Below are 24492 nucleotides of genomic sequence, written 5' to 3' on the forward strand. Positions count from 1 at the left end.
TCTTTATACTTTCAGCTTGCAATTGCAATGGTCATGCCTACGACTGCTACTATGATCCAGAGGTTGATCGCCACAAGGCCAGCAAAAATTACGATGACCAGTATAAAGGGGGAGGTGTCTGCATAGAATGTCAGGTATGCCGGGGGGGGGGCGGGGGGGATTGCACATTGTTGTTGTAACATGATGGACTGTCAGGTGTCCTGTTTTCTGTGGCTGTATTGTTAACCTGAATTGTAGTTCTGCATGGTGGGCAACAAGCAAATCAGGAGTTCTCATGTTTTCTGTTAGTTTCCCAGGAAATCTGGGCTCTTGGCATCAGGATAAAGGATCATGCACCAGTGGCAGGAGTGGTGGGATAGTTCGTGGGCACCTGTCTGTTAGCATAACCTTGGAAATGCATGGCTAATGCATTAAGGGTGGGTGGGATCTTCATACGCCCTGGGCATCGGCCTTACTCCACTTCCATTGAACTCAATGGGAGTTTGACCACTGACTTCAAATGGGAGCAGAATTAGGCCAATTCTAGTGCTTTTGAAAAATCCCACCCTGATTTACAGGGCCCAAATACTATCACTTGTCTGTCACTTCTTAAGCATTAGTACCATGCTGCTCTTCCTACTCTCTCAGCACCTAACTAAAGTCTTACCATGGCGATGCAAAAGCCCTTTGACGGGTTAATTTCAGAGCAAGTACCATATAGGGGCATGGGACCTGTGTAGTGCAGTACTAGCCGTGCTTTTACGAAATGGGTTACTTTTGTCTTCCTGAATGCAAGGCAACTGGGAAACTTTAATAACAAGCCCTGAAGCCAAAGTTTGCCTGGGTTCTGATATAGAGCTAAAACCCAGACCAGGCTTGTTTGGAAGATTCACAAGGACTGAGTTTCAACCCATCATGAGTGGAGTTTTGAGCAATCTTTGTTCTTTCCTTTATTTGCTTTCCTAATGTTACCCTGTCGTGAAGCTACCTGGTACTATAGTCTGGTCGATGACCATGGTTTCCTTCCTGATGGCAGAGTAACTGATGCCCTTCTACTCAACTGTTTTTCAGCATCATACAACTGGCATCAACTGTGAGAGGTGCATCCCTGGATACTATAAATCCCCTGACCATTCGATAGACTCGCCCTACATTTGCTACCGTGAGTATGGGCTGCCTTTCATTTAATAGCTAGAGGAGAGCAGCCCACACTGTCGAACGGTGGGGTGTTTGGTGCTGTGGACCATCAGGGGCTGATTGTCCAGCCAGCCTTAAAATGTGCATGGCCACCTGTCTTGCATGCACAAACTGCATGATCTCATAAAGGCTCATGCAGAAGGAGTGTGTGTCTGTTGTTGCAATCCGCTGTGGATGCACGTTCAAAGGCCTGAAAGGGGTAGAAATGTCTGACCCAATAGAGGATGACTTTCTGAAGCAGGAGATGCTTACGCATGTCTCTGTGGGAAATCCAGATCATTCTGGCAGTCTTGGTGGGTTTGGTTCTGCCACTTGGTTTGGTGGCTTTTTCCATCCTCAGCAGAGCCTGCCTTAGCTGTAATGCAGCCAGAATTGCCACCCTTTCAGAAGCAAGATCCTGAGGGGCAGAGCCCAGCTGTTCGCAGCCTCCCCTCAGATCCTGCAATGCAGCGATTCCAAGATGACTGCAGCAGCTCCACCAAGCTTAGAATCATAGAATCATAGAATCATAGAATATCAGGGTTGGAAGGGACCCCAGAAGGTCATCTAGTCCAACCCCCTGCTCAAAGCAGGACCAATTCCCAGTTAAATCATCAAACCGTTTTAAACGCTTGAACCGTTTTAAAGAGACAGACGCACCTTTTATTTTTGAAAGGGACTGCGCTGTATGTATCTCAAACTTTTTAGTTATGCTGCTAGCCTGGTTGTTGCTATTAGAAATCTCTTGTGTTGTGTGAACACAGACTGGGAAATGAGGGTCTCTCTCAGTAATGGGAGCTCCAAGTGACTTCTCCCTCTCCCTGTCCCTCTCCAGGTTGTAACTGTGACTTGGAGTTCACCGATGGCACCTGTGAGGACCTCACAGGTCGCTGTTACTGCAAGCCGAATTACACTGGGGAGCTCTGCAATGCATGTGCAGAGGGATACACCGACTTCCCACACTGCTATCGTAAGTGCCTTGTTCGCAAGGGAGGGCTGTATCAGCGGCACCTGCAATTGCAGACCAACCTGGCGCCTTGCTTTGGCAGGGAAGCTGGGAGTTAGTGGGCGGTGGAGTCCTTGGGCTAAATCTTGGATCTTCACCCCCGTTTTTCAAGTTGGGAAGAAGGTGACCTTTCGGGATCCAGAAGGAATGTTGCTCATGTGTTGATTATTTGTTTTTAAGTCGGTTTGGTTTTGGGCCAGATCCAATGTGGGGCTCGAACTGAGCACAGATGTAATGTTTGCAATGGCTCTGACTCCCCACAGCTGTTCCAGCTTTCTCTCACAATGATACTGGAGAACAGGTGCTTCCAGCTGGACAGATAATACGTAAGTCCTACTGTTTTCCTTATCTCTTTTTGAGCTCATTCCATATACTGCAATTTATTATTATTATTATTATTATTATTAGTGTTCATTATCATTGTAGCACATAGGCCCCAGCTGACATCAGGGTCCCTCTCTGGTAAGCCCCAAAGAGTCATGTTGGAAGAGACCATCCCTGGCTCAAAGAGTTTACAGTTGCCATTGACACAGCAAAGGGAGGGAGAAGGGAAATAATATTATTCCTATCTTACAGGTGGGGGAACAGAGGCACAGAACGGTTTTGGGCTTCATGCAGGAGTCTCTGGGGGGAAGTTCTTTGGCCTGTGTTACGCAGGAGGTCAGATCACACGTTTGTAATGGTCCCCTCTGGTCTTAAAATCTGTGATTGAGGGACCTGTCCAAGATCACAGGGAATCTGTGGCAGGGCTGGAAACTGAGCCCAGGTGCTCCTTAGTCCCAGTCTCATGCCTTAGCCACGAGATCATCCTTTTCCCACATCTGCATGTACTCATTTTCTTAGGCATTGGGGGAACTTCTAAACCCTCTGCCAACACCTTCCACTGCTGCAAATCTGCCTTGCGGGGCATGTGCTTCTAGTCTGAATGTGACCATGGTAGTTTAATGCTTGGCAGCAAACTTTGTGTAAAATCACTTGCTGTGTCTCTCCCGTCCTTTCCCTTCCTCTCCCTCCAGCCTTTCTCTCGTAGAATTCTAACCCTGCAAGCTCATGACTCATCTCCCCAGTCTTTTTGGGTCTCTTTGCTTTTCCCACAGACTTCTCCATTGTTTCACGTTTACTACAGATAACCTTTTTCTTCCCTCTGATATTTTAATCTCTGTTATTTTCCAGGCAGGTTTTTCTTTGCTGAGCTGGAATCTCTCTTTCCCTCTGGTTCCCACCCCTTCTGCCTTCCTCTCCCCATCTCTTCTCTTGCCCCACCCCCTTTTCATGGACCAGGGAGACCAAGGTGCCAAGAGAATCCAACTTGCCTGAGCTCTGCTGGGTTCGCGCTCTCGTGCATCCCAGCTCTGTGGATCTCTGAAGTGCTGTTCAGGCTTGGGGTAACCAGAGTACACCGTGTAACTGGGGGATGCTGCTGTGAGCCAGCCCTTGAGACCTGATGGAGCAGCTGCCTTGATTATCTGAAGGTTTACGGTCTCCTCACAAGACCCTTGGGCAATGGGGCTGTCCTATAAGGAATCATCACAGCATCCTGTGAACAAAGCTTCATCCCCATTTACAGAAGGCATTCTAGCCAGAGCTCCTGCTGAGAGATGTAGAGAGAGGAACTGACAGAGAGTCACTGGCAGAACTGGGGTTTGAAGCTAGGAGTTTCTGGTTCCCTGTCCTGTGCTTTGCCGATGGGCCCAGGCTGTCAGCTGGCGGAGATTTGTTAAGTGCCTTTTGTTCATGTCGCCCCCTTTGCAGACTGCGATTGCAACGCCGCCGGGACGGAAGGGAATGCCTGCCGCAAAGACTCTCGAAGGGGAATGTGTGTGTGCAAACCCAACTTTCAGGGAGCTCAGTGTGATCAGTGTGCACCTGGGCACTACGGACCTGGCTGTCAGCGTGAGTGACTGGGGCCTATCATGCCGGTTTTCTTGATGTTCTTGCAAATGTCTCTGGCGGCTGCTCTGAACCGCACTGCTAGAAGCACGCACCCCTCTCCTTGCTGGAAAAGGAGAATTCCTCAGTCCTGCTTCAAGTGACAAATTCCCTTGACTTTAGCTGAGATTTGCCAGAACAGCCTTGACCCGGCTGGATTCCCTTCCTCTGGCTGGGGTACTCTGCAGGAATTCCCCATCAGTTCAACAGCGGGCTCGGATGCTCCGGCAGTACAGTGCATTACGGCCATTCCCACATGGTTTCTTCAACTGCTCAATGGATGAGGGGTCACTTTGGGTTACATTTCTCTCTCTCGCGCCCCCCCCCCCACTTCCCCATTCAAATGTCAGTTTATTTTATATCTGCTTCTCCTGCATCCTGAGAGGCACTGGGGCTGCTCGGGGTTTAACACTGTTAGCAAAGGCCTCTGGAGTCGACACCTAGTGAGCTCCCAGGACTAAAATCTTGGGCAGGGAGGGGGGCCTTTTAGCTGTAATTCTCGCACAGATGAGACTTTATTATTCTGGCCCAATCTTGGGAGATGAGTCCAATGAGGCCCCCCAGGGCAGCCCTGCTCATCCAGTAGGCCGGTATACAGGACTTGGGTTCAGCCTGCACAGGGCTCCCTCGTCTCTGTCTGAGCCTCTGAGAAAGCACCTTGATCTCTCCCCACCCCCCATGCGCACCTGAAGCTCCTGATCCTTTTCTTTCCATCCCCCAACCCCTATTGCCAGCCCGCTGCCTCCTCCGGATCCATGGGGGTCCTTCCACATGGTCCCTCTGTCACTGACCTTTCTGCTTCCACCCAGGCTGATGGCCTGTTAATGAGGAGGCAGGATGCCTGAGAGAGCACAGGCAGGCTGGGGAGGAAAAGTAGCTAAAGGCCTGGGCTTCCTTTCACTGCAGTGAGGAGATGCTTTCTGCTGGTTCCTAAAGGGGCTGAGAGTTTTAAGCCCAAGGATGGTGAATCTGGGGGCTTATTCCAGTGCAGAGCCCACAGCTGCTCCAGGCCGTGCCCACCCGCCATCCTGCAGAACTCCTCCTTGGGCTTTGGGGAACAGGCAGGCATTTCAGCTTCAGATTCTAATAAACCAGAGCTTTGGCCCCATGGCTTCACTGCTCTTCCTTGAAACACCCCCTCTCCCCCCAATTTCTGACCTTCCCCTGCCTGGCAAAGTGCCCCAGGACGGAGACGCACACACAGACACCCCTCTACCTCCCCGCCAGTTGCATTCGTCTCATGAAAACTCGGCTTGCTACCCCAAAGAGTTTGAATCTGGGTAGCCTCTAATAGGAGGCCTGGTGCTGTGTTGGGATTAGCCAGGGCTGTGAAACAGCAAAGGTGCCTCCTGATTCCTCCAGCGCCGCAGGGACTAGCAGGCGCAGCAGGTCACGGGGCTCCATTATTCTTTTCCAGCTTGCCAGTGTTCAGGCTCTGGCCAGTACGATGGCACCTGCGACAGCGAGACCGGCCAGTGCCTGTGCCGAACTGGATTCGAAGGGTATTCATGTAACCAATGTGCACCCGGCTACTTCAACTACCCTCTCTGCCAATGTGCGTAACTCTTCTTCCTTCTCAGATGGGCAGGATTCCCTGCAGTGGGGAGAGGTGGATGTTTACCCTCTGGACTTAGTATTATTTATTTGTGTTGTGGCAGAAAGCACAATATCTATTACTGCAATTGAGGGACCCCCCCACCGTCACAGGAGAGCAGGTGGGCAGTCTACTGAGAGCAAATCACTCCTGTCTAGTCACTTACTGTTAGTTATTATTTGTATTCCCAGAGCGCGTAGGAGCCCAGTCATAGCCCAGGACCCTGTTGTGCTAGGCGCTTTGCAGATGCAGAACAACAACAACAACCACAAAAAAAAACAGTCCCTGCCCTGAGGAGCTTACAGTCTAGGTATAAGACAGGACCAGTAGGTGGATACTGACAAAGTGGGGAGAACAAGGAAACCGAGACAATATTAGTGCAGTCATCTCAGCCCACCAGCGGCCTAACCGTGTAGGGATCACAGCACAGGAGGGTTTTGGAGAAGGCAAATGCATTAGTTGTACGGCAGTTTATGTCGAGTTCCTCCCAAGGCTTGGGCAGCTGGGTGAAAATGTAACAAATGGGCAATGGATACATCAGGGGGCCAATGGGGAGGTGGGAGTTGACATCTCACTAGGCTGTGCGAGATGGTAGATAGGGTGGGGATAGGCCATAAAGGACCTTGAAAGTGAAGAGAAACAGTTTGTTGTGATGGAGAAAAGGGAGCTAGTGGACGGATGCAAACACTCAGTATTCAAGCACTGAGCAGTGCATCCAACACTCGTCTTGGGCACTTAGTGCCAACGTTCTCACTCTGGCTTAAAAATTTCCTCCCTGTTGTACCTTGAGCTTTGCTCCGTGCTCTGGGTGACATAGCTCCAGACCCCTTCCCCACGGGCTTTTCTCTGCTTTGCAGTGTGCGGGTGCAGTGCTGTTGGGACGCTGCCAGGAGGCTGCGACTCAGGTGGGAGATGTTTCTGTAGGCCTGAGTTTGATGGGCCTCGTTGTGATCAGTGCAGCATGGGATATCATTCCTACCCTCGTTGCCAAGGTATGGTGGAAACGATGGGTTGCGGGGGCGGGGAGGAGATGCGGATGGGATTGAGTGTCAGCAGATGATTTTGAGGGCCTCGTTTTTTGGGTACTTGCCTTGAGACCCCTTAGTGGGACCTGACTTACAGGAAGTGCTGAGCTCCCACCCTCTGAAAGTCACGACCCTTTAGAGGTGCTGTAAAGTGGGCACCCAAAATCACTAGTCACTTTTAAAATCTCGGCTCAAACCCCCTTGATTTGCCTTATAAATGGTGCAGACTTGGATGTCCTTAATGGTGTCAGTGTTTGGAGCACAAAGCTGTCATTATCAGTCCGTCTTTCTCGATGGAACTCCTGTTCTGATACTGTTTCCAAGCATGTTTTTTTTTTTTGTATTTACACATTAACCTACTGAACTTCCTCCTGTTGGTGAGCTTTGAATGGACTGTAAAATCCTGGAGGCTTTTTTCCTGGTTTGGATGCGACTTCAGGGAGAAGTGTCGCATGGTACTGTGATGGTTTTTTTAAAGGAAATTTAGTTCTGGGGAACAATACCGAAGAGATCCCTCGGAGCGGAATGACAGGTCTGCACAGATAATGCCAGTACAAGTTTTACATTCTCGCCCTGCGCCATCTCTCAATCTCCGACTCTGCTCCAAAAGGACCGTTTCTGTGAGTGGTCCGCTTCCAGGTCCCACCGCAGATGCTAACAATGGGGCCAAATAAATGAAAACGGCAGTGAATTTTGTGTGTGTTTGTGAAGTGGGGATTTGTCCATTGAGAACTGAAGAGCGAGAACTGTCACTCAGTTCACCTGGATCGCTGAATAGCCATCCAGTGGGAATGCTTTGGGTTGCTACAAATCTGTGCTTGATTGACACAACTAGTGATGCAGAGATGAAAAGACTCGGGTCTGATTATTTGTCTCTGTGCTCGCTAGTCCCCCTTCTCAAACCTCTCTTTATTCGTGTGCCCTTCTTTTGCAGCTTGCTCCTGTGATCCCCGGGGCTCAGTGGATAACAACTGTAGCCCAGCTGGTCAGTGCCGGTGCCATTCTAACTACGCCGGGCACACCTGTAGCCAGTGTGCACCAGGATTCTATGGGTACCCCAGCTGCACACGTGAGTAACTCCCTTCACATGGAAGATTTTGCTTATGGTCTTGCAGAGTAGAAGCAGTGTGTTCCAGACGGGGAATGATACATGCTGCTACATGCTTTGCATTGCTTTGGCTTGACCCCACCCTGTTCTCTCATCTCCCCAGGGCCCAGCTTTATATTAGAATCCAGACTGGGTCTTTATTACTGGAGGAGTCAGTTTTTATTACTTACTCTTCTCCTATTGGAATAAATACGTTCTCCCACAGAAGCGTTTTCTCTTGCAGCTTGTCTCAATTGCTAATGCTAATCCAAAGGCCAAGGTGTCTGTCCCATAGAGTTCATTGGTAATTGTTAATTACAAGGGCCCAGGTCCGCCCATTCTGGTGTCCCAGCCCCCAGATACATGGAGTGTTTTAGGATTGGATTTGCAAAATACAGATCTGAATTTCCATGGGACATACCAAAATCCAGAATTATAGCCCTCTCCCCCCAAAACCAGCACAGACTGAAGGAGAAATGCACACTGAATTATTCCAGTTTGTTCCAGTGTTTGACCATCTCTAGTCAAGTATCTTATTCAAGTAACATGTTTTGAGCTGTGCTGTGCTTTCAGAATAAAATGCCAAACTGTATGTTCAGATTTCACTTCAGAACCAAAGATTTAAGGCGGGATTCGCAAATATATATCACTCCACTTGGGCCGAGTTTCAGGTGCTGAGGAGGGATTTCTGGCCTCAAGCAGAAGCTGTGTAAAGCTCTGAGGTCTTGCATAATTTTGAGGTAAAGCCACCATTGCGGCTGAGTTCCCTGAGCAAAACTCGAGGGCGCAAACCCCAGCAGAATCAAAACACAGGGCCGTTCTGACAGAGCCAGCCTGATAGTTCTCATGGCTCGAGCGCATCAAAGCTGTTCTTAGCTGCTGACTGTGAATGCTGGAAAACCAAGAGACCGAACCCACCAGCCCAGTTGAGGAAACACAGGCCTCCCTGGGGATTGTACTGAACCCCCTCCAGCTTCAGACAGGCCAGGAAACGACCGGCTTGTAAAGCGTTTATAAAATGCGATGAAGATCTTCTTTTTAATTGCTCTGAAGGCAAAGTGTTTATACTTGGTTTTTATCCCTTAGCCAAAAGGTTTAGTTGCAGCAAGTTTTAAATGCACACCTCTCATTAACACCCTGCTCTCTGGATTCCCCAGCTGTGACATCACTCGGATAGATCCTCTGCCAGGATCAGAATGCCCTCTGTGGGTACATCTACACTGCGATAAAAGACCGAGGGCATGGCTGTGGCTAGCCTGGGTCAGCTGGTTTGGGCTCACGGGGCTTGGGCAGCGGAGCTATAAAATTGCAGTGTAAACGTTCAGAGCCTGAACTTCTACACTGCAATTTGTAACCCTCCTGCCTGAGCCCCATGAGCCTGAGTCAGCTGACCTGGGCTCTGAGGCAGTGCTGTGGGCTTTTTATTGCAGTGGAGATGTACCCAGAAAGCCCAGTGCTGCTGCCTGTACTCCACGAGTAGCCCCTTACTGTGCGTGCGAGCCCACTGTGTCTCACTCTGCTCTCAGTTACACCAGCCTAAATCCGCAGGAAGTCTGCTGAAGCCAGTGGGGCTACAGTAAGGGAAAAGGGGTGAGAATTAAATGAGAATCAGGCCTGTTAATTTCATGCAACTCCCCCATCCAACCCTGATTTTTCAGTGGGTCTGCTTGCGTGGGGCCCCATCCAAAGCCAATTGAAGTCTTTCCATTGACTTCAAAGGGCTTTGGATCAAGCGCATAGGGCGGTGCTATTCATATGAATCATGCTCCTGCATGAGTGCAGGTGGCTGCAGTGTGGTGTGTATTATTAACTATCCCCGTCATGCCCTGGGCAGAATCTCCCTCTCTGCCCCCGCCACCAATCAGACTGGAAAGCCAGATGTACACTTGTGCCTCCCAGCAAGAATTTACCGCTCATTAAAAAAATGTTCTGTGATACAATTTCCCTGAAGCAACAAAACAGCAGCATCGCGCCTTTTGCATGGTGCTAAATGTAGAAGCCTGGGTGGCAGCCAGCTGGCTTAGCGTTCGCAGCAAAAAGTGATGCCGGCACTATGCCCTTGAAGAGCCTGGAGGCTGGGATCAAACTGTGTCTCTGGGGTGCAGCAGCCTCTTTATTTCTTTAGATGAAAGAAATAACAGCTGAAGTGCAAATGGGATTTAAAAAATAGACGAACTGAGAGAGGGCAGTAAGCCGGAATTTGAAAATCCTCCATTGTTTTTCCAATACTAAGGATGTTTTGCTGTTGGAGGAGGCCAGTTAGGTGTCAAAGACATTGGCACACTTACTAGAAATACGTCCACAAGCATCTGAGAGGTGACTGGAAGCGAGAGGGCTGAATCTGTCTGGGACCAGGCTAGTTGACGACGGCTACACGTCTGCTGGGTGACATTTAAGTTGAAAGGGCAGTGAGATTTCGATATGCATTAGAGAGAAGCAGGTTATCCAGGAGCGTAAGAATGGCCCTACTGGGTCAGACCGATGGTCCATCTAGCCCCACAGTGCCCGGTGCCAGATGCTTCAGAGGGGACGAACAGGACAAGGGCAATTGTGAAGTGATCCATCTCCTGTTGTCCAGTCCCAGCTCCTGGCAGGAAGCAGCACAATCATTTCCCAGCTCTTTTCCAGGACTTTTTGTTCTAAATTAGCAAATATTTTTGCATCTGTGCTATTAGCTCATTACTACACGCTGGCCCATCCCGGTGCGTCATGTTCCACGGGTGCTATTTGAGAACTCGTGGCCCCAGGCCTTGACAACTGAATGCTGCTCTCAGGTGTTGGGTGTAATTGGCCCTCACCATGTATGTGATAAACTACATGGCTTTTGTTGTTCTCACTAGCCTGTGTGCTTTTGATTTTAATTGTCAAACGTTGAATGTGAGAGACATGTGTCCGCTGAAGTAAAACATTTGTTGTAATTAAACTTTATACCTCATGTCTGAGGAGGTTTATTAATTGGCTGGTCTAGCTATAGAGAGAGTCAGGCAGAGAGGGTAGCTTAGTGCCCCTGTTTTTCTTCTATGGGCCAGGTTCCCAGCAGGACTACATCTCCCAGGATGCACCATGGTGGGTCAGCAAGAGGGGGAGACTGGTGACTCATGGGAAATGTAGTCTAGCTGGGGAGCCTAGCCCATAGAGGTGAGACTGGTAGCGTGAGGCAGTCTGAACTACAGTTTCCAGGAGGCACTGTGGTGGCATTTCCTAATCAAGGGTTTCTGGAAAATAAATAAATAAATAAATAAATAAATGTTTGGTTTTTCACTGGAAAGTGGAAATTGGGAAATGTTGACAAATTATTTTAAAAAAAAAAAAAAGGAAAGAAAGATTGGGTAAAAATGTTATTGAAGGAGAGGAGGGAATATTTTCCGAGCCATTCTATGGACCACATATATGTCACTTACTGCCTTTGAGCTAACAGGGCTCAGTCTGGCTCTGGCAGTGGACCCTCATGCTTTCAGATTACTAGTCCTGAGTTCAGTTTCCGAGGCTGCTGACTCTGCGGGAAACTGCATTATCTTATCCCCACTTTGCGCCCTCTAGCCGAAATGCACCAAGCATGGTGGGGATGGGAGTGTTTAAAGAACTACATTCCTGCTTTGTTTTCTGTTTAAAACAAATGCTTTTATTTTAATCTGGGCCGTGAGTCCCTGTTGCCTTGCAGCGCTCAGCCTGACTGCCCACCTTTCCCTGTTCACCTGCAGCTTGCCAGTGCTCCCCAGAGGGCGCTCTCCACGGCACATGTGATCAGGAAACTGGACAGTGCAGCTGTCGCCCCAAAGTGGCTGGACTGCGCTGTGACACCTGCATGCCAGGGGCATATGGATTTCCACATTGTGAAGGTAGCATTGTCTTCCTCCTCTTCCTGCATGACTTGGTACAGCACATTCGTCCAGGGCTTCTCTCTACACCCTCAAGCCCAGCTGACTGTACCGGCCAACACTCGGAGCACTGTGTTTAAAAACACGCTAATAAATACGCAGGCCAGTCATCAACCCAGTGAAAGCTTAAACACAAAAGAAAACCTCTCCCCCCTCCCCCCCCAATCTGCTCCATGAACAGTTTCTCCGTGTACGCACAGGATGACTCGGAGCATTAAGGGATCTATTTTAAACCTGCTACAAGCTGTGCTTTTTCTTGCAGTGGGCTCCTGTAACCCAGCAGGGTTAGCAACTGCAGACCCTTCCCTGTCTCCGGTGAGTACTTCATGTGCCCCTCAGTCTCTGTGGGCTGCTTTGGGTTTCCTTTCCTGCAAACCTCACTTGTTTTTCTTCTCTGGTCTCAGAATTTCCTACTGTGTCACAGGCTGTGCTCCAGGTGCAATGCAGAGAACGGCAGCTTCCTGCTCTGCAGAGTAGTAGATCTCTCATTTGTCCCCTGAGCTGCAGGTTCTGTGATGCTGCTTGAGCCCCTGGCATTCTCGCCTAATCCTTGTTTTTCCCCTCTTTTTTCAGGGTTCCTGTGCGTGTCGGGCATATGTCGAAGGTCCAGCTTGTGACCGGTGCAAACCGCTCTACTGGAACCTGACTCCAGATAACCCCCATGGATGCACAAGTAAGGAACTTACATATAAGAGGAGTCTTTGGAAGGCAGTCCGTTCCTCTAGAGGTTTAAGGCCCAAACCTAGGCCTTGGGAGGCCATCTCCATTTGAGTAGATATGATTCCCTTTTCTCCATTCCCATCATTTCCACCTTCAGTTATGACACGAAGAGTTAGCATCCCAAGTGACGGGACTGATTTTGTGATCCACATTTAACAGGGGGGATGGGCCCAACCTGGTACCCTTTAGAAAAGAATGGATCCAAGGATTTGTTTTGCCAGCTCTCTGCCAGGATCAAACTCAGCCTTTCCCTCAGACTTCACACCAATACAGGTTTTAAGTGCGTAAAACAGGAATGTGCGCTTACAAACGTCCATGTGCAACATCCAGGGCAAGCTTGAGGCTGTCTGAAAATCCAGCCCTTAGTCTGTCCTACTCTGGTTAGTTTCAATCCATAGCAGAAGCCAAGAGCTGGTGTATTTCCTCTCTCCATCCTCTTGGCTTCTATCATGTCTGGTTTCCTCTGCTGCAAGGAACGTTGGTGTCAATCTGAGAGTTTTTAATAGTGTCTCTCTCTCTCTCTCTCTCTTCAGGCTGTCAGTGTGATACCAAGGGCACCATCAGTGGAGTTGCAGAATGTCAGCAAGTAAGATCACCCCCAAAGTTCCCTGTGTAGAACTAGATTCCCTCCCCTTCCTTCTCCCCCACATGCTCCCTTTAGAGTTAGAAAAAAGCCCTTCATGTGTGTAACAGCTGGAGCTCTCCAAACCTGGCTCCCGCAGAACCACTCTTGGTTTATACAGTGTCCTGTCCTGACGCTGTCTGCTCAGAGGTTGCACCGGTGAGTTCTGAGTGCCCTTTGTCGAGCAGAAACTAGAGATCATTTATCCACATTGACCCCCTCGATCTTCTCCATCCTGTTGATGTGGCGCAGCAGCCTGGACTTGCATGAGGACCTGGGTTTAGAGCAGAGGTGGGCAAACTACGGCCCGTGGGCCACATCCGGCCCGCAGGACCATCTTACCCGGACCCTGACCTCCTGGCCGGGCAGGCTAGCCCCCGGGCCCTCCCCTGCTGTTCCCCCTCCCCCACAGCCTCACCTCGCAGTGCCGCTAACGCTCTGCAGGGCAGCATGTCTGGCTCCGGCCAGGCGGCACGGCTGCCAGACATGCTGCTCTGAGTGGCATGGTAAGGGGGCCGGGGGATTGGATAAGGAGCAGGGAGCCCCGGGGGGCAGACAGGGAGCAGAGGGCATTTGGATGGGGCGGAGGTTTGTGGGGGGCGGGGGGCAGTCAGGGGTGGGAGCAAGGGGGTTGGATAAGCATTGGAGTCCTGGCGGGTATGGATAGGGGTTGGGGCAGTCAGGGGACAGGGAGCAGGGCAGGTTGGATGGAGGTGGGGTCCTGGGGGGGCGGTTAGGGCGTGGGGGTGTGGATAGGGATCGGGGCAGTTAGGAGACAGGGTGGGAGGTCCCAGGAGGGGGTGATCAGGGGAGAAGGAGCAGGGGGGTTGGATGGGTCAGGGGTTCTGAGGGGGGCAGTCAGGGGGCGGGAAGTGGGAGGGGGTCGGATAGGGGGCAGGGGCTAGGCTCTTTGGGGAGGCACAGCCCTCCATACAGTTTTGCAACCTCTATGTGGCCCTTGGGCCAAAAAGTTTGCCCGCCCCTGGTTTAGAGCCTACATCAGGATTGAGGGAAGAAGACATACGGTCATTCAGAGTTTGTGCTTTGGCCTACGAGAAATGGAAGAGTCCTATTATTGTGTGTGTATTGCAGTAGCACCTAAGGACCAGGGCCCTCTTGTGTTAGGTGCTGTACAACAAAAAGACAGTCTCTACCCCAAAGAATTTGCAATCTTACTATGTAGTAATCCACTCAGAGCCCAAGCTAGCTGGAAAATCTTTGGCAGAAGCCTTGGAGGGAGACTGCAGAGTTATTTGACAGGGGTGGCAGACGTGCAGTCTTCTCAGTAGCCGTCACGGTCTTTGTTTTATCTGCGGGGCTGGGGAAAGGTAAAGTCCTCTGAATAATATGGTGGACCTCAGCTACATCCTGCTGCCCATGGACTTGATGAAGACTGTGGTTTTCCTAAGGAATGTTCCATGGTAGCTTGTGTTAAGGGATCGTCACTAAAGTCTTGTCGAGAGTGGGAATTATAGCCAGTGGTGGTGGTGCCCCGAGACAGCTCTACTAGTGCAAACCCCGGTGTAGACATGCTGCGCTTGTGCAAATCGTGATTTTGCTCTGGCCCCAGCCCCCTTTTACACCAGGGCAGTGCATCTGCATTGGGGGAAGGCCCCAGGGCAGTTACAATGGTGTAGCTGTAACAGCACAGACACTTCTCAGTGAGGCAAGGCCGAATTATCTCCCCAAGGCAGCTCGCATAGAATCGTAGAATATCAGGGTTGGAAGGGACCTCAGGAGGTCTCGTCCAACCCCCTGCTCAAAGCAGGACCCATCACCAATTTTTGCCCCAGATCCCTAAATGGCCCCCTCAGGGATTGAACTCACAACCCTGAGTTTAGCAGGCCAGTGCTCAAACCACTGATCTATCCCGTCCCACCCCATACTGCTTGCCTATCCTAGGTAAAATGGTATTGCTTTCCATTAAGTCTGTGGCAGTGGGCACATTATAACAAGGATTTAGCTGTTTGTAAGGGGAGTCAAGTGCTTCCTTTCTTGTATGTTCACCATGCTGTTAAATAGTCTAACCTTAGGTATTGATCTGGCCCCAGTACAGTATTATTTATTGGCTGCATTACGGGAGTGCTTACGAGCCCTACTCATGGACCAGGACCCACCCCATTGTGTTAGCGTTTGAGCACCCCGCAGTCGTTACTGGATTTCTCTTCACAACACCCGGTGAGGTAGGGCAGTGCTGTTAGCTCAGTGTACAAGCAGGGAGCTTAGTCTCACGCTTTCCTAGGGAAGCTCTGACAGACCTGGGGATTGAACCTGGGTCTCCAGAGTGCCAGACCTGCTCCTTGACTACTGCACCATCCTTCCTCTCTCGAATGCTGGCTTGGTTGTGCTAAGTGTTGAGGAGGGGCAGAGCCACACCCATGGGGCGCTGACTAACCTGGTTGTCTCCTAGGACAATGGGCAGTGTTTCTGCAAACCCAGCGTCTGCGGCCAGTTGTGTTCCACGTGTAAGGATGGATCCTTCAACCTGGACCATGCAAATTACTTTGGCTGTCAAGGTGCGTACCCTTCTCTCTTTCATGAGGTGCTAGATCTGCCAGCTGGTGGAAAACCGAGCAGAGGAGCTACATGTCTGGGTTCTGTGGGACAGAGTACGGAGGCCTGGAAAACAAAGTGGGTGAGAGCAGAGGGTTGGGCTGTTCTACCAGAAGTGATAGAATTTGAGCACCTGATTTTGACCGGAGTGGATCAAATGATCCACTCGTTCACTCCCCTCCCACTAAGGATGGGAGGGGAACCAGATGAGGGTGGATGCCTGGACTTTACTACTTGCCTTACAAGCTTGTACTTCTGTTTCCCTGTGTGCACATTAATGCCGGTGATCAGAGGCGAAGCAGCAGAGGCTGCCGCTGCCTGTCGCCCTGCGCAATGCCCTCCCCCTCAGTGATGCGCTACAGCGGTGGCGATGCTGGGGGATCGGCGGTGAGCAGGGCTGCTGAAGGGGTTTGGGTTTAGAGGCCAGGTCGGAGCTTGGAGGGCTCACTGAGAGGATTGGCAGGCCTGTGTTCTCAGCAGCCACCAGCAGTCTTGAAATAGCTCAGCGCTGCACTGGAAGAGAAGCTGATCCAAGCAGGGTCCCAGCCAACATGAAAATGGATACAATGGAATAAAAATAGACCTCGGTGGCCCCACCCTTTGGCGTGCGACTTTGATTAGTGCTATTCGGAGCTCATTAATGTCCGTGGAATGTAAACACGTGTTTCCTGTCCACAGGCTGCCGGTGCGACGTTGGTGGGTCCATTGGGACGGCGTGCGACGCGAGGACCGGAGCCTGTCACTGCAGGCAGAATACACAAGGCCCGACATGCACCCTGTAAGAGGCTGGCTGTCACTACAGAGCTGCTTGGTGTGTTCGCTCCTTGTTCCTTCAGCTGGAGACTTCTCCAGCGCCCCCTCCCCAGCTAGCGGGCCATGGCCTTGGAACTCTGGAGGCTGCGCATGCCTCCCACCCTCTGTTACCACAACTGCTGCCACACATCTACACCCTAGCGTGTTCACCCCTTGTTGGGGACCCTCCTTTCCTGCCCCTTCCATCCCTGAACAGCTGGAAAGAAGTAAACTCCACTCCAGCTTCTCTCCCCATTATTGGGAAGAGGGAGTCCCATACAGCATTGATATGGAGCTGACAGGTGCAGACACCATCCCATTTGCTGGCTTCTTGGGGGCCCTCCAGGATGCAGCCAATCGTGGGAGTAGTGTGAAGTGAGTTCCCTGGACTGTGGAAACCAGGCTTGTAATTATAACCTATTGACTCTCTTTCTCCAGGCCTGCAAGGGACCATTATTTCCCTGACCTCCACCACCTGAAATTAGAGTTGGAAGAAGGCACCACGCTGGATGGCCGGGCCGTTCGCTTTGGCTACAACCCCCTGGAGTTTGAGAATTTCAGCTGGAGAGGATATGCTCAGATGTCTCCCATTCAGGTATGATTTACGGGCCTAGCCCCAGCCTGGGCTCCCTACCGGGAGAGGACGCAGAAGGCTAACCATTTGAAGCGCTGTAGACGTGCGTCTTATTTTAACCCAAAGAGCTGCTCTAAACCCAAGGTCATGTGGTGGCCAGAACAAACAGTGCAGTGTAAATATAGTCTGTTTGTGCAGATATTTCCTGTAGCATTAGAGACGGAATAGACTGATGAGAGGAGATATCCTAATTCAGGAAGCCCTGCTCAGGAGGTCAGACTAGAGGATCACAGTGGTCCCTTCTGGCTGTATGATCTATGTATCCTAATCCAGTTACTGGGAAGCCTCCTATGGGGCTTTCTCTATACAATGCCCGCAGGTTTCCGTAGGGCCCTTTCACCTGCTCTTCTCTTTCCTGCCACGCTCTACGTAACTCCCTCTCCCCGACCCCGAGAAGGAAGCCACTCCTTCCCCATTACCCTACGCAGCTTATGCCCTTTGTGGCTGCTTTGACTGGACTGTTGTTGAGTGTAGATGATTTTCTACATGGTCCCTAGGGGCGAAGCTGTACCAGCCACTCACATTACTCCCTCCAGCTTTTCCCTCTGCGAACCTTCCATCTGCACCGCCCCTATCAGAATGTTGAGTGTGTGTCGGAGGAGGGACAGGGCGGTTATATAGCAGCCATACAGGGTTGTCCTGTGTAGCAGGTTCTTTATCCTGACCCTTGCTCTCTCTCCACCTGCAGCTAGAAAATTCTTTGCTTTGCTTTGTTGCTAGGCTAGGCTGGGTTTTCAAAGGGGCTGAAGGGAGTGAGGCTCCAGATTCCCACAGTATTCTGGTGCGGGCTGGACACCTAACTCCTCTGGGCTCCTTTTGAAAATCCCAGGCCGAGCAACCAAAGACTGTTAAGTGAGTTGTTCACTTTGCTGCTGGCTTTGTTTGGTATCCACTGGCTGCATTAGAGACTCCACTGGCGTTAAAAGTCAGGCAGGTGTGTAGCTTTTGCCCCTCTTCCGTGCAAGCTCATTCCAATGTGCCCTTGACCGTGGAGCTGTGACCGTGGAGCTTTAACCCTAAAACCTAGTCTTTAGCATCCCTTGCCAGTATATTTTCTCAAGGGAACGGCCCTCCTTTATCACAGCCAGTTTATCATGCCCATGGAGGGTTTGATTGGCAAACCTCCTCTTGGTCCCTTGAGCCCTGGCACAGGAAAGCACTTAAGCATGTGCTTAGATCCTGTGAAAGTCCATCGGACTTTAGCATGTGCTTAATGTTAAGCACATGCTTAAGTGTTTTCCGAGACAGGGATGCTTTTCTGAATCAAGGCCACGTGGCAGCTCTTGAATAAGTGGACACATCTCTCGGGGGTGTCTTCAGTCGGTATTGCTGGTTGGTAGTATTTCAAGTGTAGGAGAGAACTCTGTGATTTCCATTTGCAGCTTCTCTGCAGACATTTGGGTGGCAAACCCATGAGCACAGAGACAGATGGCCTTGGAGCCGCCTGTGGGCTGACTGTAGTACAAAGCACCAAACCCATGTTACGTTAAAAATGGAGTCAAACCTTTTGTTAAAGTAACCTCTTTCCCTAGCTTGGAATATGACCCCCAAAATAGCCCCTCCACCAAACAGCACCCATCAGTGCTAGCCAGCTTCCATTCCAAAGCTGACAGCTAGGAACGCTCTCCAGTTAAACACTGTGGCCAAGCAACCTAAACGCTAGCGTGTGAGAGTGTCTCATAGGTGGAGCTGCTCTCCTGGTGCATGCCCCCTGCCTCCACCTCTCCCGCCCACCCACCCGTGAAAAGCACGGAGAGGGAGGAGGATAGGTAGGTGCTTGTAAAATGCACTTGGTAGCACCTGTGCAACGCGTTCTCTTGCTGCCCTTTTCACCCTGTTAGGCTGCGTGGCTGCTTGACTCCTCCTGCGCTGTGGCATGTTGCTTAGGGAGCAGTCCCCCGAGCTGCTGCACTGGGGCTGGTGGCTGTTGGCGGTGGAGGTGATTTAAGGTGTTGCTCTGCTTCTCTCCCCTTTCTCTCTCCCACCAGCCCAAGGTAGTGGTGACTCTCAATGTGACCTCCCCTGACCTGTTCCGCATCGTCTTCCGCTACGTCAACCGGGGGCCGGCCAGTGTGGAAGGGAGGGTCTCGGTCCTTGAGGAAGGAAAGTTTAATGTTTGTGGCAACTGTAAGTGCGTTTCTCACTCTGAGACTAACCAAAACAACCCCGCTTTCTGCAACCCCTCCGAAACACCGCCCGTTGGGACTTCCTGAGCTCCTCCAGCGTGCCAGCCCTAGGCGTCTTGGCAGCTGCTCCTCTGTGTCATGCAGAGGGGAGGGGGACTAGAGAGAGAAGCAGGCAGGCAGGCAGGCAGGTACCGCTCTCCCACAGGACGGGTGATGGGCCCAGTGCCGGCCCCACAGTGATGTGTGCCCAATGTGCTTGTGCTTTTTGCAGAGTAAAGTCAGAATCACGGTAGACGTGAAGGAGGCAGAGCTCTATCTATTCCATGTCATCCTGAGGTATATTAATTCAGGAGGTGCCACTGTGTATGGCAAAATTACAGCTTATCAGCCACGAAGGAGAGGTAAGGGTCCCGCACTGCTTCCCCACGCCACTGCTGCTTCCTCCCCTCCCCCTGCAGTCTCCTGTGGACATCACCGTATGGCTTCACTCTGGAACTCCTGCCCTCCAGAGCCGAGGGCTGGACTGGGGCTGGACTGAGGCGGCACTTCCCCCATTTAAGAAGCCGGCTCCGCAGCAGCCACGGCCCCAAGGGGCGTGTGCTTGTCGACTCGGCCGGTATGGGAGGAGGCAGCATAACTTCAGATGAGGCTTCCCTGCCTGGTGCCCCCGAAGGGACAGGATGGCCCGGAAGGCACTTGCAGAGCCTGAGAGGAGTAGCTACGTGTCCAAGATGGGCCACACAGGTGGAACCAGGTCCGAACATCAGCATTCGGACCCGGGGTTTATTTTTTCGGTTCCATGTTTCACTGGCGGTTGGTGAATGAAGTACCAGGACATGCAGGAGAGGGATGCGCTTCACCTGTCCGTACACTCCCTACAGCCGCCTTCTACCATCAGAGCGCGTCGCCTTGCATTTTAAAGCCAGAGGCAGTAGCGGGAGACCAGACCCCCACTTCCTGATTCATAAGGACATGGCGGAAGAACCTGTTTTTTGGCCTTTGGGAAGTGCCAGGTGGCCTGGCCTGGCTGGTGTTTAACAGGGTTTCCCATTTGCATTTTGGCAGTGGCTCTAAGCTGGCTGCACAGGCTCCGATAACCCATCCTGTGCAGGCAGGGAAAGGAAGAGCCAGCAAAGACGGCTTGAAAGGCAGAGACCTACGTTTTGTGTGTACCAGGAATCAGCAACGTGTAGGCAAGAGCACACGGGGACAGATGGTTTTGGTTTTTTGCGGAAGAGGATAAAAGGGCTTTACCTCCCTGCTAACTAACATGCACAGACGCGCACACAGCCTACTGCTAATGCCTCCTCTCAGCTAGGCCAGGAGATGGGATCTGGGGTTCACGCCTGTCATTGGCTTTCTCTTTTCTGGCAGCTCAGAGCCCGTCTGCTTCTCCCCTGGGCTGTTACCCAAGCAGCAGCTTTCTCTTTTCTGGAGCTCACGCCCCAGGAATGAGCATTGCCACGCCTGACCTGAGTGTCAGTCCTCCTGGAGCTCTTTGCTTCACCAGAGCTGCCCTCTCTGTGAGACCTCACTGTCTGAGCCCCTGTGCTGCTCTCCCTTCTCCACAATGCACGATTTTGCTGGGTGGCTCCTCTCCCTCAGGCAGGGTGATTTGGCAGGTGCCTTGGAAGGGCTGCTAGCACTAGGCTGTCAGTGACAGCAGGAGACTCTAGGAGAGCAGCTGGGCATTGCCTCTGGCCCCCCTGCACTCCCAAGCTTGGCGTTTGAAACCTGCTGTCATACCCGCATGGCAGCATGCAACGCTGCCACCAAGGTATTCCAGGCGGCCAGTGACTGATTGTGTCCCTTCTGGAACAGTCCCATAGGATGGCATAGACAAGGACTACTTTTTATAGGCTGGCTCAATAAACCCTATAGAAAAGTTGTCCCTTTCTATTAAATTCTGTCAGATTTTTAAGGGATTCCTATAGACCCATATTGGCATGGCCCCTATTAAACCCTATAGGTTGGTTTTCCACAAGGAATGACTTGGAACTGAGTCAAGCTTATCCCTGCCCACCCTACCCATGCCAGGATGGCAAAGTGACTCCTGGTTTCTGCAGCGTGGCAAGCGCTCAGCCTGGTGAGGAAAAGGAACAGTAAAATTATGCTCCAGTCTTCGTGCGCAGCCACCTTTTGCATTTACTTTTCTGAAGAGCGAGTCTCTGCAACCACTTGGTGCCACGTGTTTTTCTGGCAAAATTGTGTCTGCAGGTTTTTTTCCCATATGTGGGAACTCCAGTGTCCATTTGCAAAGTGCATTTGCTGGCAGAGGTTAGCTAAACTGTCTCTGCAGGGAAGTTCTTGAATTGCCACGTACGTAGAAAATTGCAGTCACTGTAGAGGGTGGTCTGAGGCCCCTTCGACAATCTGTACCATGAAAGCCAGCAAGTTTCAAAGCCAGCTGCAGCGATTTCTTCCTCAGGAGAACTAGCCCAGTGGGGCAGTTCTCACAGAGACCCTGCAAGAGAACGTCACTGCACCCACCCTAGCATGTCTTCCCATCTGCTACATTCAGTCTCTACTCATTCATCGTCAGCTGAGTGCTGTTTCAAGGAGCTAGGTTGAGGATGGCTGGTGCTGAACAGTTTGGTACCTCCATGAGGATTTCCAGTCTAATGGATTAAAAAACAGGGCTGGGAGATACAAAACTGGTGTTCCCTGCCACTGACTCGCCAAGTGACCTGGAACAAATCACTTGACCTCTGTATCTCAGTTTCACAATCTGTACATAATAATGCTCCCGGCGAGGGAGGAGGTTCCTTAATTCTCTAATGTTGATGTCATGGTCTGAGATCCTGGGATGAAAGGTGACACTGAGTAGAAAATATTGTTGTTTATTTGGAACTACTGGGCTGGCACAGAAGAAAATGTTGCTTTACCTTGTAAAGTGAGCAGCTGGAGGATATATACAGGGCCTGACATGCCCAGATCTTGCTTTAAAAAAAGGAAGAAAGCAGCTGGATAATTATACGACCAGTTACGTTTCTACACAGGAAAGTTAAGAGAAGGGTCATCCACTCACATGCTGCTGGGCGTAATCTGATCACAACATAGGTCAGGAAGGATTACAGCTGGCTTGCTGTATAACGCTGTGGCTTTTTCCCCTTGGATGCTTCAAGTATTTGCTAGTGCAGGAGGCATATTCCCAGCCTGGTGGACCGATGAGTGGACCCAGCACAGCAGCCCTTTTGCTAAGCCATGTAATCTCCAAAACATCGAGCCATCCTCATTTCTGTGTGGAAGGGGCTGCCAGTGTTAAGACCAGGGGCCTAGAAGCAAGTTAGTCCCTTGCAGCGTTCGGTTTAGCAAGCTTTTAGCCCTTTCACTCCCTGACAGCTCCAAATATAGGGCACGCTTTTCAAAAGGGACACGGCCTCTCTTTTGTGGGTATAATTTTCTCACACCATTTTGCTCCTGCTCTTTGAGGTGGTTTTTTTTTTTTGTTTGGGGTTTTTTTGCACCCGAAATAATTCCTATGGTCAGAGGGGCAAATTCTCTGAGCTGCCCCTTCACAAAGGCATCCAACACACATGCCTCCTTGTCCTCATTTTCAATGGTGCTGCACTCAAGTGCTATGGTTCAGGAATCTAGGGTCCAATCTTGAGTTAATTGCACTGTCCACACACTGGATGCGGCTAAACAGTCGTCATAGTAGCATGCTCCTTCGCCCTACCCTCGCTCGCCCCTGCTGCGTGCCATGCTATAAATGAACCACACAAAGACAGTCAGAGGAACACGTGTGTGAAATTCGCAGTCTCCTGCCTCAGCTCATCTGTGTTTTTTTAAAAAAAACCCTGAACCTGCAAACTAGCCGGTGGCCATTCTGACACTAGGTGCTGTGCTGTGATCGCACTCATAGTTAATTGATTTAAAACATCTATGGACGGTCAGTTTAGCCAAAAATATTTCAGTGGGAGAAGGATGGGGCCTGAAGTCTAGGGGAAGGCTGTTGCATTAAATTGCCCTCTTAAGTTCCAGCTGTGGAATGTCGGTAGGTGGGGAAAGGAAGGAGGCTCTCAGAGTTTGCAGCAAAACATTCTCCATTGTGTATGGTGTATCTGATTGATTCTTGTCACTCGTCTTTGAATAATTTCATAGTAAATAAGTTCTCTTTGTCTCTAGCTGGTGGGATGCTGGTGGGTATGGGCTATTCAGCGTTGGATGAGAGCTACAGATTAGCAATAGCAGTAGGGAAGTTAGTGGGTTTTTTTTTCACTGAGCAGATTCTGCTCGGGGGTTATTTCTATCATTGTCTGATGTGGGACCCCAGCACATCCGCTGTGGACGCTGCTTGAGAGACTAAACCAGGTTCCCCCCAAGCCACGTTTACAGAGTAACTTCCCCGACTGTATCCTCCGCGCTTGCTGCCCATTGTGCGGTATCCCCTCAGGGCCGCCCTGAGCTTGTGCCCTCTCACAGTCTCCTGTCCTTCCCACCCCAGGTACTGAGCAGACCAAGCAGATCATCTTCGCTCCCAGCACCGAACCAGCTTTTGTCACCGTCCCTCAGAACAGCTTCGGGGAGCCCTTTGTGCTGAACCCCACTGTGTGGTCTCTGATCGTAGAGGCAGAGGGCATACTGCTGGTAAGGCCCTTTCCCTTCTCCCTCCTCCAAGGAAGACTCTGGCAGTTTCCCGAGGAACAGAGTCACACTCAACTTGTCCCCCTCCTTCTCCGCCCCCATTCCAGGACTATCTGGTTTTGCTCCCCAGTTCGTACTACGAAGCGCCTATCCTGCAGCTGAAGGTCACAGAGGCGTGTACCTACAGCCCAGCCCCTGAACAAGCCAGTCAGAAGTAAGGAACTCCATTCCTCTCTTTGTGATCTGTGTTATTTGGGGTCTGCCCAGCCCTCTTAACCCTCTGGTACTAATGAACTCGTAGACTGCCCCCTTCTGTGCAGGGCTGCAGTCCCATTCAGTCAGCAGCTGCTCTCTGTGGGGGAGGCACCAGGGATCTCCCTTCGCTAGGGGAGTCTGGGCAAACGGGGGTGGGCTTAGGCTCTTGGAAGAAGTCAGCCACAGCAGCTAACTACACCGGGACCCTTGTGGTGCCTCTCGCCTGCCATTCAGGCCAATGGAGGAGTGTTGTGTTCGCAAGAGTCTGCAGGGCTCGGGGGTGAGGGTGGCTGGGTGGGGAGAGGTTTTGATTGTGGCAATGGAACATAACGAACAGGAGCAGCTAAAGTTTGAGGCTGAATGGCTTCCTCTACCTAATGCAGGGCCCCACCCAATCTCACTGGGGACACAATAGGATTTTGGAGCCGGTGTTGCACTGGAGGGAGGGATGCCTAGGTCATTGGATTGCTCAAAGGGTTAGTCCTGGGGGCGCTGCCCCGTTCCCTTCTAGCTTTGGTCGATAGCCCGG

The 24492-nt window shown here is 51.2% G+C and overlaps 1 protein-coding gene across 5 annotated transcripts in view; it reads left to right on the forward strand.

Moving 5' to 3' along the window:
* Positions 1-24492, forward strand: part of LAMA5 (laminin subunit alpha 5) — a 167095-nt gene that overhangs the window by 89959 nt on the left and 52644 nt on the right. For 3 of the 5 annotated variants that reach the window (XR_012154649.1, XM_073309132.1, XM_073309133.1), the window contains exons 8-25: positions 16-134; positions 1051-1141; positions 1991-2125; positions 2425-2487; positions 3914-4054; positions 5508-5645; positions 6542-6676; positions 7644-7778; positions 11498-11635; positions 11937-11989; positions 12248-12347; positions 12928-12980; positions 15427-15532; positions 16248-16347; positions 16800-16956; positions 18984-19122; positions 23569-23711; positions 23816-23922. Coding sequence is in view for 4 of the 5 variants with exons in the window: in XM_073309132.1 (XP_073165233.1) it covers positions 16-134; positions 1051-1141; positions 1991-2125; positions 2425-2487; positions 3914-4054; positions 5508-5645; positions 6542-6676; positions 7644-7778; positions 11498-11635; positions 11937-11989; positions 12248-12347; positions 12928-12980; positions 15427-15532; positions 16248-16347; positions 16800-16956; positions 18984-19122; positions 23569-23711; positions 23816-23922 (2053 nt within the window). In the remaining variant the exon portion in view is untranslated. Of the gene's footprint in view, positions 1-15; positions 135-1050; positions 1142-1990; positions 2126-2424; positions 2488-3913; positions 4055-5507; positions 5646-6541; positions 6677-7643; positions 7779-11497; positions 11636-11936; positions 11990-12247; positions 12348-12927; positions 12981-15426; positions 15533-16247; positions 16348-16799; positions 16957-18983; positions 19123-19392; positions 19523-23568; positions 23712-23815; positions 23923-24492 lie in introns of all 5 variants that reach the window. The other 2 variants (XM_073309134.1, XM_073309135.1) reach the window with 2 other exon arrangements.

Source organism: Lepidochelys kempii, chromosome 13 (genome assembly GCF_965140265.1).
Source record: "Lepidochelys kempii isolate rLepKem1 chromosome 13, rLepKem1.hap2, whole genome shotgun sequence".
Classification (NCBI taxonomy): Eukaryota; Metazoa; Chordata; order Testudines; family Cheloniidae; genus Lepidochelys; species Lepidochelys kempii.